At 40.9% G+C, this 19,810-nt stretch overlaps 1 protein-coding gene across 1 annotated transcript in view; it reads right to left on the reverse strand.

Annotated features, from left to right (window-relative positions):
* PLCE1 (phospholipase C epsilon 1) overlaps positions 1-19,810 on the reverse strand; it is a 148,629-nt gene that overhangs the window by 80,885 nt on the left and 47,934 nt on the right. The window contains exon 2 of the mRNA XM_066619359.1: positions 17,087-17,369. Within this exon, the coding sequence (XP_066475456.1) occupies positions 17,087-17,369 (283 nt within the window). The remainder of the gene's footprint in view (positions 1-17,086; positions 17,370-19,810) is intronic.

A 19,810-nucleotide genomic window follows, 5' to 3' on the forward strand; every position in this document is an offset into this window, starting at 1 on the left:
ATCCCATCCCCCCCCCCCCCAGGATGTCACCTAACACCTTACTGGTTCCATGCTGTGCCATAACAACATCTCATTGGCTCTTCAAGCAATCAGTCTCATTGGCCCATTGAAGTTAAGGAAAAATATTTTATGTTATATAACATAACTGCATTTTTATTTTCTGGTTTTTTGGTCATAACATTTGATAGAATGGAGATATTTCACTGCTGTTTTTTAATTGCATTCTGCTGTAAATTACACATCAAATGGTATATAATATGAAATTCCTACAAACTGCAATTTTAGCGATTTTGGTCACTGGTGGTGTCACCACCCCTTGGGGTAACACCCTGAAAGCCCACCTCCCACCTCCACTAGCTACACCACTGACTCCAGGAACTCTAATTTAGCTATCTCAGAGCCCAATCCTGTGCTCGGCGTCACGGATCCATGCCGCCGAACACAGTCGCAAATGTGCTGTAAGGCATGTTCACAGGGCTCACCGCTGGGTTCCCGCCCGTGCTAGCCCAGCGCCAGGCAGTCGCCCAGCTCCTGCGGCTCGGCAGTCTCCTGGACCGCTGAGCTGTGGAATGGTAGGCAGGGGTGGGGAGGAGGCGTTCTGGGGAAGGGGCAAGCTGGTGAGGGCGAAGAGATGGCAGGGAGGAGGCGTGAAGGGAGGTGTGATGTGGGGAGGGGGGCAGGCTGGAGACGTGCCTGGGGGTGGGATGGGAGGCGGATCCGCAGAGCTCCGCTCTGCAGGATCCAGGGCACTCATGTAGGGCTGCGTGCCCTACACAAGCGCCTTTACCTTGCTGCTGACCTTTTGGTTGGCGGTAAAGTGAGTAGCCCCATTGCGGGGTTTCTTACCTTACTCGCGGGAAGGGGACGAATGCCCCCTTCTCCCAAGGTGCTGGATTCGGCGGCAGCCCTACTCTGTGCAGCCAAGCCTGGGCACCCCGGAAGGCTCAGGACTGGGCTGCCCGTCTCAGAACATCTAGGATGTGTATACAAACAAGTCCACCATGTTCTGCAGTTTTTGTCACAACCAATATCTCAAGATTCCAAGGACCACTGAGCAGAGTCTGCATCACGCTTTTCTTTTCTTACAAATGTATCTACTTCTGCATACTTAGAGAGTCACCTGAATACACAGAAACCAGTACACTGGTGGCCTTGTTTTTACATGCATACTAGAAAGCACTCCTGTGATTTGCTACATCTAGATCTATTATCTCCTTTAAACATTTTTTTTGCAAGTGATTTTTGCAGTAATATACAGTTGCAACTTCAGTATGCACGGATTTAACTCACCACGGATAGCAGGGTTGCCATTTTAAAAGCACCAAAACTGAATTTCTTACCTTTGCGCAATGAAATTGCACTACTTTCAATCTTCTCAGGACTAAAAATAACTCAAGAGACACACTTTCGGGTCTCCTAGTTTCAGTATATACCTCATTCAGCACTAGAGGTGCTGAATGGAATGCAATTATTCCATTACACTGCATTACATTCAGCACCTCTAGTGGCTGAATGAAATTATTTCACTACATTGCATTACATTCAGCACTTCTAGTGGCTGAATGTGGTATACGGGTCATACCTCATTATCCACTGATTTGGCATCCACTGTTTTGACTCACCACTGATACCTGGGTCCACCTTTAAATGCCTTGTAACAAGGAAAAAAGCACCAAAATCCCATTTCCTACTTGGGGTTAAAGATAGCTTTAGAAACCTGGGTTTCTTGCTCCACCATTATTGCCCCAGAATGCATCAGTATGGACACTATACTTCATTCAGCCATAATTTCATTCCATTCGATTACATTCCATCTAGTGGCTGAATGCAGAATAGCGCCTATACCAATGCATTCTGGACCAGAAACCTGGAAGAGGGTCTTTAAAGTTATTTTTCCACTGATTTTGTATCCTCTGATTTTTTTTATCAGTTCCAGAACCCTCAGTGGATAACGAGGCACAACCTGTATACTGAAGCTGGGAGAACCGGAAGTGCAACTTTTGAGTTATTTTTAGCCCCATGAGGCTTGGAAGTTGCGCAGTTTGACTGTTCAAAGTTAGAAATCAATTTTGGCACTTCCCTCCCCATTTTGAATGAATTTAAATGGTTGATCCCGGTATTCATGGATTATGGTATGAATACCGAGAATATTTGAATATCTCATTGCATCTCTGCATACTCATTATCAACTTCTATTCTGTCCTCAGTTTAGAGGCACAGAAAAATTTAGGATTAATTATTTAACAAACTGAATCCTTCTCAGCTCCTATGAGCTTTCCTCTAGAAGCTTTAAAAGTTACAATTTAAAATAAAAAGTAACCTTTTTATTTTAAATGTTATCAGTCTGGTTCCATTTCAGTTCAGGCAGAGTGAGTCCCTTTTGTACAGGTTAGATTTGTTCAAGATGTTCCCTAGTGACTAACAAATCAAAACTCTTTTCCTCAAGCAAGTCATTATCTCTCAACCTATCTTACCTCACATGTTGTGAAGATAAAACTCTAAACCCCCCAAAAAACAGACCAAAGAATTCTGAAGACCTTCAAAAACAATTTTTATCTTGCTCTCCACATGTTACTGTTTGTCCGTATAACTGCACCTTCAAGTCAAGTCATTTCTGTGATGAAATTCATAGCTTTGGAAGGAGTTCAGTCTCAGTCTCTGTCTCTGCAAGGTAAGAAGCAATAGCAAGCACAAGAGCTCACAGAAGCTAACTAGATGACTTCAGTAAAACTCAGAGGGGGGGCACTCTATCCACAAAACTGGTTCTTTCCTCATAAGTAGTGATAGCTGACTCCCTCCCCTAAAGTGGTACATTTCCTCTTGATTCACCTAATCCAAATTCCACCCATCTGGCAGCCCAATCCTAACAGAGTGTTCCAACATGGAACAACAGTTCTGCTGTGATAAACGGCCATATGGCAGCATGTATAGAATGCCACAGCAGCTATTCAATAACCTCTACAGCAAATGGTGGCAATGTTAGAGGTCCACAGCAGCTGCCAGCTACTGGCAGGATTGCAGGTGAGTCAGCACAAAGGAATGTGGTGGGTAGGGAGAAGAATGGAGGTGGAGGAGTATCTGCATGGGGAGGAGGGGTGGGGAGGAGACAGAAAGGGTAAGAAGGGTGTGGATTCCAGCAGAATCAGCATGTTCCAAGATCCTACCCACCTCCAAGCCGACAAGGAAAGTGTATTGAGCCCTATGGAAAGCAAAACTGAGCCACCAGTGTACATTTATTTGTGAGTGGGAAAATCAGCCTCAGCTCCTATTGAAGGCCAAGCAAAGAGGAATGCAAGGCTACCAGAGTGGTTCCTATTTGATTAACGTGGAGTTCAATAAATGCTCCATAAGGTGGCCCCCACCACAGTAAAAAGGATAAAAACAGAGGTTTGAGCAGTTGGTAAGGTGAAATTTTTTTTTTTAAAGTCTCGTACAGCTACACTAGGTGGGTCCCAATATAGTTTTAGAAAGTGGGTGAGTCCTGATGCTAAAAAGTTTGGGAACCACTTTTCTAAATAGTATGATTGTAAGCATGGCATGCTGTTCAAATAAGGCAGAGGTAACTTAAGGAAATTCTTCTTTATTTACAAAAGGTGTTCATTTTAGTTAAAAACTTCTGAACTTAAAACTACTGTTCTTAATCAGGTTGTAGGTTTCTAGTACAAATCACAGACATTAAAATATACGTAGACATTTGGGGATCAGGAATGGGATTTTCAAAAGAAGATATTTTGCTTATGAGAAAATAATTGTGTTGAATCTAAAGGTTCCCTTCCTTGGATTAAATTGGACCAAAAACATTTATTTTTCCATTCATTTTGAAGCTCCATCTTGGACATGAGACATCCTCAACTAGCAAGAAAGGCTGGCATTTAGAGCCAGGACAACAGCAGGCATCAGTCCTGCTGTGTAAGCCATGACTGCCCCCTCTTGATGCTATTAAGTGATGTTTAAGGGCACTACTGAGCCCAACAAGGATTGAAGAAAGAAACAGCTGTGTAAATGGTCTTGCAGCAAAGAAAGTTCTCTAAAAATAAATAAGTCTGACACAGTCCTGTGAATAGTAATGGGAAGGCGGATATACTGGCAAAGGACAAGTTGTCTGTGTCCCACTTCACAACTTAAGGTGCTGTTTGAGCCATGGTGACAAAAACCACTGTTTGCACTACTGTGACTAAAACTTACTTATAGCATAGAGCAGCTTCCCTCAGATAATTTTTTCTGTACAATTTCTCACAAATCAAAATAATCATAAATGCATTCTTCAAACCTGACCTCTCCTGACAAGTTCTGTGCTCTATCTGCTTTATCTATCAGCCCAATCCTATGCACATCTACTCAGAAGTAAGCCTCACTGAATTCAATCAGACATATTCTCAGGTAAGTGTGTAAACAACTGCATCCTTAACATTTCCAAGAAGAATCTTTATCTTTTTCTGTACTTTACAATCTTAAAATATTTAACACTATCAAATTACTATATTAATCTACTGCAAGCATAAGTCACATGCACTTCATTGCATTAATGTATCTGAGAAAACTACACTGACAGTTCATCATCTATTTTCAAGCTTTGAACCAAGTAATTGTAAAAGAACTATGATATAATAGCAAAAATAATTTTCACTTTGGTTTTGCAGTGATGAAAGACAAATCCTGAAAGAAATACAAGAATGATTTTTCTAAAAATAGCCTCTTTTTTCATTAAGCGTGCCAGCATTTTGAAAATCATCTAAAAAACAAAGAACATGTACCTCAGATATGCTGTGCCTTTGACTGTACTGAACCAGTTTGCCACCAAAGTTGCATTTAGTTCATACATTTCTTAATCCCCAGCAAAAAAGCAACAGTAAGTGTATTTGCTTTTTAGAGTTTCCATATAATTTATGCATTACTATGTTATCTGAGAAATCTCATAGGATGAATATGTCTCATATTTACCATTGTTAGTCACTGTAAAAAAAGACATAATGGCAAATTAAAACCCACTTTTGGCTGGCCTCATTCTCTTGTTCAGCTCTCTGTCATTTTTGTGGTTAGAGAATTTGTATGTAATTTATATACATATTCCTCAGTATGAAAGCCTGGGAATTTATTTCTTTAAAGAGAGCAAAAAAATGTGAGCCAAGATATTTTTAAAATGCAGAAAAAACAGCTAGGTTTTCCATACTGCCTATCTGTTCTTTCATTTCCACTCTTGGTTTACTTTTGCACTTTCTGCTAGGACAATGTAATGTTAGGTTTTCATTCCTATTCATTCCTAGTTTTCATTATTTACAGGAACTAACCCTTCTATTTATTATAGTTCTTAAATTAAAACAGGGATGCCCAAACCCCGGCTTGGGGGCCACTTGCGGCCCTTGGGGGCTCCCAATCCAGTGCGTGGGGAACCCCCAGTCTCCAATGAGACTCTGGCCCTCCGGAGAATTGCTGGAGCCCATGCTGGCCCAACGCAACTGTCCTCAGTGCGAGGACGACTGTTCAACCTCTCATCTGAGCTGTGGGACAAGGGCTCCCTCCACTACTTGGTGTTTCACATCTGTGATGCAGCAGTGGCAGCAAAGGAAAGGCTGGCCTCGCTTTGTGCCAGGCCTTTTATAGGCCTTGAGCTACTACAAGACCTTCATTCATTCATATATAAGTTCCATCTCTAATATATTTATTTATGTAAATTTATTCAAATCTTAAATGTAAATTAATTCTTTTTTCCCCCAGCTCCCAACACAGTGTCAGAGAGATGATGTGGCCCTCCTGCCAAAATATTTGGACACCCCTGCATTAAAACCATAGTTATTTACGGATCTTTTTGCCCTTATATCCTTCACGCATGCAAGTGTTACAGTGCTATGATCAGTTGTAAGAATATTATTTTCACTACTGACATTTTTTGGCAATACAAGTGTAAGGCATTTCTAGAAATCTTAAGGAATTCTCTAGGAGGTAATTTGGATCAAACTTTCGTTTCAGCTATTTTAAGTCTATTATAATAATGGCTGCAAGCTAGAAGTTCTTCATATTCTTCAACTTACTTCCCATGACATGACATTACACCAAAGCAGTGCAAATTAAGAGCCCAATTCTATTGTAGCTCAGCCCTGGCACTGGGTGTCACAAACGTCTGCGACACCCAGAGAGGAGTCAGTACTGGCCCAGCACCAATCAGTGCTGAGCCCAGCACCAGATGGATGCTGTCCCAAGCACAGTAAGAGCTCTGGGTGGCGGTGAGGACCTTGGTAAAGGGAGAGGTGTTCTGGGACAGTGGGAAGGCAGGGGGAGGAACCAACCTGGGACGGAGGGTGGGACCAGCAGATCCTGTTCTGTCATATTCTATTCTCCGTGTCATGAAGTCTCTCAAGTCTGCACCAGTAAAATAAGCAGCGCAGACTTCAGAAGTCCCACAGCAGGGCCTGGGGCTTTCTCCGGGGGAAGGGCGCTGCTACACCCGGTGGCAGCATGGGGATAGGATTAGGCTGCCTATGTGTAGAACTGTAACTTAGATTCAACAATTTTCAAAGTGGATACTACAAAAAAGATCACTGAAAAGATAATGAGGCACAGTAGCAATAGCAAATGCACGCTAAGAAAATTAGCATTGATAACAGTCAAGCTCTTCACATGGAGTTGAAAATTGCTTCGCCAAATTGTTTTGTGACCATATTTAATAAATGACATGTTGTGATAACTGTTATATTTGAACAAACTATCTTGGAAAATCTAAGCAGTATGATACAAAATCTGAAAGAAGGAAGATATTCCAGAACTTTCTTTGCTGTCTTGACATTTATTTGCTATCATAATTCACTGTTAGTCCAATCTTAACCAACTTTCCAGTGCTAATGCAGCTGCAATGCAGCCCCAAGGTAAGGGAACAAATGCTCCCTTCACTTGAGGCCTCCATGATTGCCCTTCCACCATAGAATGTAGCATGCACAGTTCAGACATAGAAAGCTGGTTAGGATTGTGTTGTGTGTTATGAATTTAAAAAGTGAGTATTGTTTTTAACATAAAAATTTGTAACAAAAAACCAAAAGAGAGAGGTCACTATTTAAACAACAATACTCTTCTTCAAGGAAACTACTCTGAATGGTAAAATTAACTACCAGGGCTAGAGCTCAAAATTCTGCCCTGCATTTTAAGCTTTCCCCTAAATGAAAATAGTGTGGTTTTTAAGCTTTAAGCATTTGCCCTAATGGCATATTACCTTTTAAGCATTTGCCCTAATGGCATATTACCCTGGTCATTCTATCATCACTACTTAGCTAAAATAGGCCCAGAAGTGTTTCATCTGTTCCAAGACCTTGACAGTACTTCAAATCCAAATTTAGGAAATCAGATCTTCTCCATGACCTATGCCTTCAGGTTCTCAATATGCAAAGTTTTGCTACCTTCTCTCCATTGCTTCCTATATCTGACACTGAAACTATTTCTGAGTCACCAAAATACATAAAAAGCCAAAAATTGTGGCTTCCTTGTAGCTGTATTAATTTTCTTCCTCTTAGTTGAGAAAACAGGGTTAACTCAAATCCAAATTAAGGAAGCTACTTAAAACACTGATATTTTCTTTCCTCCTCTTTCATTAGCCACATGACATACAATAAGAATGGGAGGAAAACCAATTCACCTGTTAGCTCAGCAATGAAACTACTCACAGTGATACCAAGGTTTATTCCCTGACTGGAATCTGAAACCACATTTTCATACTGAAGAATGCTAACTACCACACATTTTGAAACTTCAAGAAGAGAGAATTTAGAGTAAAAAAACAGAAGAGGAAGGTGGGAAGCTTTGCTCTTTTTCCCACCTGCCATTTTTTTTCCTAACCTCCTATCTCCCTGCAGGTTAGATGCAAGGGAGGGAACCAGGATGTCTCTTGTTGTCTTGTGTGCTCAGTGAGGCATTTGGTGGGCTGCTGTGAGATACAGGAAGCTGGACTAGATGGGCCTAAAGCCTGATCCAGAGGGGCTGTTCTTAGAAGCTTCCCACCTTCCTCTTCTGTTTTTTTACTCTAAATTCTCTCTTCTTGAAGTTGCTTTGCTTTTACCAAAAGAATGTGTTGGGGCACAACACAACATTTCCATGCTAGTAAATAAAATGGGATTATGGTGACAGTGGAGCTTTTCACTGGAAAACTAAATTGCTTTGTTTGAAAACGTTTCTAATGAAAGTAGGTTGCTATTTAGACCTATGTTGTGACATAAGAAAATAAACTATATTTACCTTTTGCATTTAATATAATTTATCTCATATACATTAATGAGAAAATGCAAGCAATATTTTATTATGATTAAAATCATTTTTACAATCTCCAAACCTATTAGCACCTGTTTGTGATAGTACATAAAGTATTACATCACTCTATCTGAATACTGTTGTCCAACAGTCAGTATTAGTCATCTTCTGGAATCATGAAAACAGTGCCAACATGTCTGTAAGAAATTAAGCTGTCTGTATGTCTGTATGTAATTAAGCTTGCACAGTGGCTCAATTCAAACATCATGTTCTTGATTTTTCAAACCATGATTTAGGGATTGAGAACATGCTACAGACATAAATATTTTCCCCTCCTCTCTTCTTCTATCTGGCTCCATTATGCATGGATTCAAATGGCTTATGCAACTAGTTTATCAGAACATTCAAACTGTGCAAACTATGGTTTTGCTAATCTGAAACTGTATAGAACCTGAGAGAGCACAAAGTAGTGAATAACTCTTTAGTACCTTCACAGTCCTCCAAAATGGAGTTTGGAAAATTGAGAACATCACATCTGAATTGAGTCAATGAGTTGTAGCATATCAAATACCTCCAGTGGTGCAATCCATTTTTATCATATGCAGTTTACCTATAAATATTGACAAATATTGACAAAATTGTGTACACACAATTCAGCACATCATAATCTTAAAGGAATTACTATTTTATCACTACGAAAGATAGCAGTGTGAAGCCAATGCAACTACAATTATTTAGACTGAGAGCAAATCTGCTCTTGTAGTCTTCAAGGTGAAATTTCTGGAAGTTATGATAAAATAATATTTACGGCGAGTTTACTCCAAGGGAAATAGTTCCCAAAGTGTGCACTGCTGCGCCTGAGGGCACCACAGTGAACTCACAGGGGTGGCACAGGATGTCTCCAGCAGTCTCTTCTTTTTGGCTCTCCTGGATGCTGTCATCTTGGATCATGTGTCATCCCTTGTGGTCCAAGATAGCAGCATCAGAGCTGGGAAGAAGAGGCTGCAGTGATCACAGTAAGTTTGGGAACAGATGTCCTAGGACAAAGACAGCATGTTCACTTTTCTCAACAGATCATCCAATAACCAGCTAGCTATATTCATAGAAAAGGATTGTGAAATATCACACTTATAATAATGTGTATATATATTCTGTTGTATGTATTCTACACAGAAAAGAAATCCAAGATTTCAGAAACTAGAATACAAGTGTGAATTCAGCTAATTTACATGTACAGCATAATTTATTCTTCTGTGATAAATGCAGTTTCCTTAGTATTACATTTTGTTTTATAAGGACCTAAGGATGGAAGGGATGGAAATTAAGAATTAATGGGTTTTAGAAGCAGGGAATGAAAGCCACATCATGAGGGAGACTATGCAAATATCAGCACCATATTCTGACCACTGGAAACCCAAGTCAAACTCCTTCCAGGTTCTGAGTTTTTACCACCCACACTATCATCAACTCTTTTTGAAAATTTCTTGAATGGGTATGAGCTTGGTTTTTTAATGGAAGTTGGAAGCTGAGAACCACAGGCTCCCATGAACATTCCTGAATTAGTCATCCAGACAAAGACATTTACCTTTAACACACCTGCTGCAGTGGAAGAAACAGCAGCTGTGCCTCCTGCTCATTGCTACCCTGACCCTAGCATCCACTCTAACCTTAATCCTTGGGAGTGGTTAAACTGCCTTTTGCTCCTGGAGGTGATTAAACTTGCTGGAGGCAACTGCAAAAAACAGAGCTGAGTGGACAATGTTAGAAAGAGACACCTGCCTATTCAGCAACTGTCTGCTAGCAGTTTTGCAAGCTCTGTTTGTAGCTCTCTCCAGCAGCTGAATGTAAAGACAGGGATTCCCCATTCACCTCAATTGCCTTGCAATGACAGGAAGCAATTTAGCCACCATGGGGATTTAGATAAGGTGGTAAAGTGGGATATCTGTCAGGACCAGGGCCAAGGTCTTAACTAGGAAGAACCACAGCTGCTTTTTCTTCTGCTACAATGGGTGTGTTAAAAGTTTTTCTGGTCAACAGATCTGGCACTCCTAAGTGTCATATCAATTCAAAGAACCGATTTGCTTTTAAAACACTAAGGGTGCAACCCTAACCCACTTTCCAGCACTGACAAAAGGGCAATACAGCTACAAAGGAAGGGAACGAACATTCCCTTAATTTGAGGAGGCCTCCACGAGTGCCACCCAATGGCAGGATGTAGCACACGTCCCATTGGCACAGCTATGCCAATGCTAGAAAGTTGGCCAGGATTTGGGCCTAAGTGGCCTAGGACAAGAATATCTGAAAGACCACCTTCTCCTAAATGAACCTACCCAACAGCTAAGATGATATTTTTTATTGAACCAAGTTATTGCACTTTAAACATACATAAACTAATGAGTTTAAGAAATACTTCTTTCATCTCTCTGTCTCCCTGTCAATACTTTTAGAGAGAGAAGAAAAATGCTAATAGGTGACATTGTGGTTATTAATTACTAATCCCATGTCACCCTGCGGCAATCACACACACAGCTGGGTACAAGAATAATTTGCACTGGTTTCTTATCTCAATGGGAGGTAACATTATTTTCCGGGGTAAAATTGCTAACACTCACTCTGTTCCGCTTGCAATTAAAGTGTAAAGCGCTACACTTATATGCTATAAATACATTATTATCATCAATGTGATGTTTTTATTTCTACTGGTTTTCAAAATTTTTAAAAAAATGCATTTATATTTAACATTTGATGACTAGAGAATAACACGTTAAAAAGTCAAAACCAACTCTGTATCCTGAAATAAACTGGGATCCAATGCAGATTTTTAAGCAAAGGTCAAAACCAGCTGAAATTTCCAGATGTTCTTTATAGGCAACTCCAGATATAACACACTGCAGTAACCTAACATGGAATTGTTTTACTGAGATCTGCGGATTCCTACTCAAGCAGACACTGTTTATTGGATCATTTTTCCTCCAGCAGATCTTTCCAACAAGCTCCCCAGTTGCTTTCTGTCCTCTTCAATGTTTCATATCCTACAATTATATAAAGTCCATTTTATGTTAAAAGTGGCAAATGTTTCAGTCAAAATTATCTAAGACTGCAATATTCGCAATAGAAACACACCTCCAAAACCCCACAGTATGAACAGCCGACGTACTTCAATTTAATTGAAACAGGACCATGAATGATGGAAATCAAGGTAAAAAGATTTCCACATAGAATTATAAGGACATGCATTATGCCCACAGAATAAGAGCACTAGCAGACAGAAGCTTTCCAAGCAGAAGCTGGAAAGTTTTCCAGGAAGCTTCCTTGTTGGAAGATTTTTCTAACACCAATAACTGAGATTGTCTTTTTAACTGAGTGTCTGTAAAAGGTTGAACAAAAGATTTCTGTATATGCATAATCTCACATTGCTCTTCAATATCTGCCTGAGTTCAAAATTTGCAAAGCTCTGCCCTTTGTGAAATCACAGCAGCTGAATGAATGAGCAGTGAAGATGAGACATGATACTACTGAAGGTCTTGCAGAGACTTGCAAGCCCTGCATTGCTGATTCATTAGCAATATAGAGCCAAGGGAGATCAACCACAAGAATCAAAAGGTGAAGGTAAGAAGACAGATCAGAAGAACCTCGCCCTGTGTGCACTATATATTTTATACAATGTTCTGGAAAACAGATATACAAGTGCAACCTATTTATCCACAGATTTTTTATCTGCAGATTTGTCTCAATTCTGCAGATAAATGGGGTGGGGAAACCAAAAGTCACACACACCTTTGCCTCCTTTGCCCTTCGATGATGTCTCACTCCGTTTCCAGGAAGCCCAAAACACTGCAAAAAGGCTCTGCCTCACCCAGGCAGGGAAATAGCCCTGGAGACATGGAAGAGGTTCCCCTTACCAAGGAACAGTAACACTCTTGGAGTCCCTGAGCCAGCAAAGAGGCTGAAGAGGGGAAGGGGGGGCGGAAAACCTCTGTAGCCAGAGCACGTGCAGCAAAGTGGAGCTTGATCTCCTGGTCTCTCTCTCACTCACACACAGGGGCAGGTGTGGTAGCAACAGAGGGGATTGCTTAAAAATACCCAGGGAGTGTTTGCTGAATCTCCCCCCATGGTGCAGGCTCTCCATGCTCCAGCCTACAGAAACAAAACAGCCCAGCAAGGCTATAATCCTCTCCACACTTTCCTGGGAGTAAGCCCCATTGACTGGAATACGACTTACTTCTGAGTAGAAATGCATGGGACAGGACTCTTAGGGAGCAATCCTATCCGGCACTTATGCCAGTATGGGAGCCCCTGAGGAGTCGCAAATGTGCCGTAAAGCATGTTTGCGCCTCCTTAGGCGGGAGCCGCATCGGCACATCCAGATGCGCCGACAGGCGGACGGAGGCAGAAGCCTCCGCCATGGCTCCCGTGCCACCGCTTGTGCCAGTGCTAGTGCGCTGGCAAAGGTAGGCATGGGGAGGGGGCGGGAGTTACTGGGCGGGGGGCCGTGGGCGGGAGCGTGGGGAACCAGAGGCAGGGCTGGGACCCGGCAGTTATGCCAGATCCCAACCCCCATCCCTGGGGCAAGCGGAGCGGCTTCGAGCTGCTCCGCTCTCCTCGGACTTGCGCCACCTCCGGAGGTGGAATGGGTCCAAGGAGACCCATAGGGGCATGCAGCCCTTACCCACAGCTCTTGCCTGTGGCTGAGCCGCTGCCCATTGCAATCCCACGTTGGCTTTTGGCTTGCCTGCTCCAGCCAGGTTAGGATTGTGCCCTTAAAAACATAGCATCCCACCTGTGAAAGAAGCAGGGACAGCTGGCAAGGGAGAGGGCTGAGTACAGAGGGGGAGGCAGGAGGGGGAGGAGAGGGGATTTCTTTAAAAAACCCAGGGAATGTTTGCCAAATACCCCCCGCCCGATGGTGCAGGCTCTCCTGCTCCAGCCGACACAAACAAAACGATCCACACATTTCTGGGAGTAAGCCCCATTGACTACAGTGGGGCTTACTTCTGAGTAGGCAGGCATAGGACTAGACTCTTTAAAGCTCAGCATCCCACCTGTGAAAGAAGTGGGACAGCTGGCAACGGGGAGGGCTGAGGGCTGAGTACAGAGGGGAGGGGATTGATAACAGCTGCCTTAGTTTCCTTCCATCAAGAAGTGTCAGGCTGGAGCGTATTTGCGTAACTCTATGGAATTTAGCACATTTAGTGTTTTTTGGAAATCACACCCAGACACGGAACCAAAGCGGATAAATAGGCTCTACCTGTACAGTACATGAAAAAATAAAATTATCAACTGCTGTAGAGACACATAATCAAAGATGCTTTTAAAACCATATTAAAATTATGTCACCTCATCTATCCGATACGGCTATTAGAATGCAAATTATTCCAGAGACTACTATTTAGAAAATATTTTAAGCGTAAAGCATGAAAGAAAATATATTGCACTAATGCATATCAATGCCAACCTATATTAATTGCAAGTAAAGTCACATAATATACTTAAGGTGAGAGGTGCCTTCATATTCAAGATGTTTCCACTTTATTTTTTAAGCTCAAAGCTGTGAACCAGAAGATCATAAGATGTGGGTTAACTCATAGTCTGCTACTGAAAGGCAAAGGTCCATGCTCACCCACCCATGAGGGTGTCCTTTCTCATGGCTAATAGTGCATCCCTGTACATGACAGTAAAAGTAACGTCACTATTTCCATTGAAACACACACATTTTTTCTCTCAGATTTAAAAGATATTAGATTTTAGCACATTGGCCACCAGCATATCATGCTTACAGTAAACGGTTTTTCTGATGATTTCCTTCTAAAATGCCAGAAGTGTAGATACCTCCAAAAGCAGAGAAACACTACACTTGTTTGCACTAGCTGTCAGGCAACACCTGTTCAGTCTGAAACTACAAACTGTCAAAATGTAAAACTAGAACGCTTTGTGTAAGCCACGATGACAACATGCAGAAAGGTCAGGTTACCCCTTCCCAGATAAAAGCTGAAACACTAGAACTCCAGTAAGAGGAATTTTACATTTAGAGGACTATCTGATGCTCTTACTAAGAGTGGCAATCCAATATACAACCATTTGAATAAAAATATTTATATATTTAACCTGATTTAGTTATGAGAAGAAGTTATGCATGCTTAGATCCCACAGAAATGAATGAGGCTTAAGCACACTTTGGAATATGCCCATTGTAGTCAAAATATAAGTAAACCTATATTCTAATTAACAGTATCTTTTTCTCTCTCTTTATTAACAGCTGCTTGTTATCAAACCACAGTAGTGACATATCTTTTAAATCCTAATGCAAGTTAATGAAAATATAGCGGACCCTGAATTTATACAAATTCAGTATAGTTGAAAACAAATATAAATAGTAGAGAGGTTTAGTTTTCATCATTTAAAGAGATGACAATGCCAATAGAAAAACAAACTATAGCCTTCTCTGATAACACCATTAGAAAATAGAACTGCAGATAAATATGTAACAATAAATATTTTAAGGTGTTTTAAGGTATCTCCTTCGTTATTTGATACACATGCAGCCCAATCCTACGGGCCCCGTAGTGCTGGCTGAACTACCGTTCAGCCTGAACTACCTGACTTATGGCAGTCATGAAAGTACTTCTGGTAGTGTACACACTCCTGTGCTGCTGGAGCACCTGCATGTCCTGCACATACCACAGCAAAAGAGATGATCCACTGATGAAGGTAAAGCAGTGAGGAAGGCAGATGAGGTGGGGGAGCAGTAGCCGCCAAATCCGAGCTCTTCTTCCTGAGCTCTATCCAGGTCAATGAAGACTTGTGCCAGCAATTTCATTGGCACAAGTCCAAGTAGACCCCCACCCCCGGTAGGATGCAGTGGCAGCCTTTTTGTGCCTCTGCATCAGCAGGGAAATGGATAGAAATGGATTCTTAAATATATAATAAAATAGAAAGTCAATTTATTACAATGCTGATATAGCAAGAAGTTCTAGAGTTCACTCTATATAAGCTCAGGAAAATAGAAGGGCAAACTAAGTTATTGAATAATTGACACATTATGCCACCAATCTGCACTGTATATTCCAAGTTGCTGCTTCAACAGTATCAGGAAGACACGATGTGCAAGAGAGAAAAGGTTGGAGGAGTCTCTTAATAATTCCTTTCCTACCAACGTTTTGCCCTGTAACTTCTCCACTGCCATAGTTCTAGATCTGTGTTTACCACAAACATGGGTTTGGAACATTAACTGGGGAAACCCACTGGGTAAAACAGAATTTGAAGGGAGAAAGTGACAAGTCAAATGTTAAGTACCCCTGCTCTTTCAGTGCACCACTTCTTTCCTTCCATGTTGTCTCTTTTCAGTGCTGCTTTGCAGTGGAGGAGCACAATCCAAGATTTGGAAATGTGACATAACTTCAAGCTACACATTACATGTCTTAGGACACAATCCTAACCCCTTATGTCAGTGCTTTCCAGCACTGGCATAGCGGTGCCAATGGGACGTGTGCTGCATCCTGCAGTTGGTTATCACTCATGGAGGCCTCCTCAAAGTAAGGGAATGTTTGTTCCCTTACCTCAGAGCTGCACTGCCCTTATGTCAGTGCTGGAAAGCACTGACAAAAGGGGTTAGGATTGCACCCTTAGTAATCTACATGTCTCCGTAATCTACGTATTATGTTCTCAGTACCAGTAGTAAAGAAACAGAATATATTATAGCATTTTACAAACTGATGAATTCAATCTCATACAACTGAGGTACCAAATAATATTAATTTTAATTTCTTGTTAAAAATTTGTGTTCTAAAAATAGGAAAAAGTATTTATTTCATCCTTGTTTTTATAAATCTTTTGATAAAAGACTTGTTAACTTTCAGGAACATAAACAATCTTGGTTATTTGATACAGAGACAGAAACGTATTTTGAATGTATCCAAAACAGTTCTGACCTGCATCGTTTCCTTAACTCCAACCTCATTAAGACCTACTTTATCACAGAACCCTACCACACTTCTTCATCTAATGTAAGCATAATGAAAACACAGTATATTTCTATAGTGCTTTGTTGACATTATAATCCAAAGTGTTTTACAATCTGTAAAACATTCTAGATACTCTCTGAAATAGCAGACCTACATAGTCATGTTTAAACGATTCAAAGAAGCTGGAGCACAGGCCTATAGAAATCAGCAGGGAGATTTCCTGTGAAACTTTCAGTGCATAAGAGATAGGTAGCGACTTAGGTGACCTGACTACAGAACAGAGGAACAACTGGTTCTTACAAAGCCTTGAGTATTAACTGCTGCTAAATGGCAATCCATGGACAGCACCTATTATGTAAAACCAGACAAAGCATGATTCACCTATGCTGGTGGTCTGAGCCTTTCAAGCAGTGGACAAAGTAACAAAGTAGCACCCATTAAAAGAGAATACAGATACAAGACACTGGAATATTTTTACCAAACAACAGTACTGGTTTATATATTTAAATGTTACCGTAACAGCCTTAATGGTAAGCAAATGTTATATGGGCATTCTGTGAATCCATGTTTTTGATATTATTTTAACAATAGCTATTTAACAATAGTTATATACAATAAAATTGATATTAATTTAACATTAATAAAGCATAGGTCTTGAAGCATAGGTCTTCAAGATGAAAAGATGGAACATTTTATTTTTAAGGATGTTTCAAGTTCCATGAGATTCTTTTTAAAACTTGAAATGTTAGCTTTAAATCTAAGAATTTGTTGAAAATAAATAACCACCACATCACTATTCAGTTCTATCAGTTATAACCCTGAGAAAAGTTGGCAGCCCTAGTAAATGCCACTGTCATACTGTCAAATACTATCAAATAACATTAACCTTGCTTTACCTTTTAGCATGGTCTTTCCAGTTGATCCTCCCAAGATATTTAGTATACCACTTCTTGCTCCCAATGATGTAGATGCTTCTAGTAGAGCACCACTGATAAAATCGGAAAGGGAAGTCCTTTGTAAAGTAGCACGGTATTCAGGGGCTCTTTGAATTGATGGTTTTATGCAAGAGTTGTCACCTTTGCACCAACAATATGCATGATGCTGTCGTGTTAGCGTTTCTCTTACAGGATGGGGAAAATATTCCAAAGTATCTTCTGCTCCTTCTGATGACATGAAGATCTGTCATATACAACAAGAAAAAAACAAACAAATTTGCTTTGAGGAATAAATGGAACCAATATGTGTAGCACATTTCAAACAGATGGGTAGACTATTTGCTCTTCTAGTCTGTTAAAGACCTGATCTCAAGTGTTGCATTAAAATATATTAAGGGCATAATCCTAACCAGGTCTACTCAGAAGTAAGTCCTATTTTGTTCAAGGGGCCTTACTCAGGAAAGTGTGGTTAGGATTGCAGCCTTAGAACCCAAAACTTATCTAAGGACCAGAGCGCCTGTTTGACTGGTGCAAGTCCTTGCACCAGCAGAAGAGTGCCACTCTCAGGGTAGACAGGCTGGCACACAGATGTGTGCTGGTCTCCCCACACCAAAACTGGCCCTGGAACTCAGTAAGGTTGCAACAGCTGAGCTCAGCCAGCATGGGGGTCAGGGGGGCATGGGGTGGGTGAAGAGGAGGCGGGAGGAAGGTGTTTCGAGGCTGGGGGAGGACAAACAGCGGGCATGCCCGGTAGTGGGGATAGGGAGTAGGAGGCGGGCCAAGATCCAGCACTTATGCCAGATCCTAGCCTCCGTCCTAAGCTGCTCTGATTTGACCCACTGATTTAGGTGGTGCAGAGTATCTACATTGGGGCTGCTATCCACATTGGAGCTGCTGCAGCTCTCCCCTGGGGTAAGGGAAAGGATTTCCTTTGCTTCAGGTAGAGCCTCAGACAACCCAAAACTTGTGCTGGATACAGGGCAGACCCTCCAGCCTGCCTGTTCCAGAGCAAGTTAGGATTGTGCTGTAAGGCTCTTAAAATGACTGTGTGTGTGTGTGTGTGTGTGTGTGTGTGTGTGCGCGTGCGTGCGTGCGCGCACATGCACATCAACTTGTTGGAAGACCAATGGCTTGAAATATTTTTATTATTATACTGAAAGGTAGTGTTTATTTAAGGAAGAAGTTGAAGAAAGAGAGATGGCACCACATTGGTGGTTCAAGGGGAGAGTTAAAGTAAGAGTTTGCAAAATCATTTATGGAAGCAGGAGGTCTTCAAGAGGATGAGAGTGGGGCAGGTGGTGAATAAATGTCATAGGTCATGATATATTGGGGGATAGGGTGAGACAAGCCTGCAGAGCACTTTAAGGAAAAGGAATAGGAGGTGCTTTTTAACAGAGAAAGAGATGCTTCTGGTTTACTTCTTATGCTAAGATAATCTCTTTATAACATACTTAAAGTGTAGTTTGACCCTATAAATTGCCATGTGTTTTAATTTATGTGGTCACATAATTTTCATTCTACCTTGTTTCCTTCTCCAGCTAGATGTTTTAATAGAGATAATGCTTATGCATATGATAATATGGGCTCTTCTCCAAGAAAGCTTACTGCAATAAATTTAAGTCTTTAAGGGGTCATAAGATACTTTGTTATTTGCAAAGTAAATTATTCAAAAGATCTTTCTGACGTCACCCATAGAATTCTACTACTTCATAAGTTGAAAGACAGCGTCTATGATTCATAATGCTGAGACAACCTGACCTTCAAAAATATTTTTTCTTCAGAGTAAAGTATACCAAGTGATATCTTTGATCAGTTAGCATCATGAATCATACTCAGCATTATTGCAAAATAGCAACAATACTATCTTAGGGATGTATTACCACATTGAAGACTTGATTTGGAAACCTTTATGTCACAGAATGCTTAAAAAAAAAAAACTCCACAACAACTTATCAGCTTTCTAAAATTTAAACCTTATTATTTATTTTCATGCTACTTGGTCATGTTTCACATTCATATCATGCATTTTAAAGAGTAGCTTGATTAATTTTAGAAAATGACTGCAAAATTTTAGAAAATTTTAGAAAAGTTATAGAGATACTTACAGCTGAAAGCAAACTGATGTACACTGTTTGGTGACTATGCAAAAAAAGATGTGGGTCAGCACAAAAAAAGGAACTTAACTCCACTGCAATGTTCCTTGAGATGTCCAAAGAGAAATCTCAAGAAACGGTGCCCCAGACCAACAGACAATGCTATATCCAAGAAGGTTAAAGTATGGTGCTTCAACATCAAGCTGCTATCTTTCCTCAAAAATGGATCAACATCAATCTATAGATGGAGATCTGCATCCTTTTCAAACTGCTGCTTCATACTGCAGGCTCTAGCCATTCTACAAAATGAGTACAGGTATAACCTAATTATCCACAGATTTTTCACCTGCAGTTTTATCTCAATGCTATGAGAAGGGCCCTTTTAAATTAAAGGAAAAAAGTTGTTTAACAATAGACTCGTTAACGAGAGAGGGCAGCTGGTTGACAATCCATCAATCATTCCCTCTCTGGACACTTAGAACAGCTTCACTCCAAGGTAAACAACTCCTCCCTTTCCCCTGAGCATGTGAAAGAAAGATAATCACTTTGTATTCTTTCTCAGCATGCACTCTGGGTGAAGGGAGGGGTCACT

Source organism: Tiliqua scincoides, chromosome 3 (assembly GCF_035046505.1).
Source record: "Tiliqua scincoides isolate rTilSci1 chromosome 3, rTilSci1.hap2, whole genome shotgun sequence".
NCBI classification, from domain to species: domain Eukaryota; kingdom Metazoa; phylum Chordata; class Lepidosauria; order Squamata; family Scincidae; genus Tiliqua; species Tiliqua scincoides.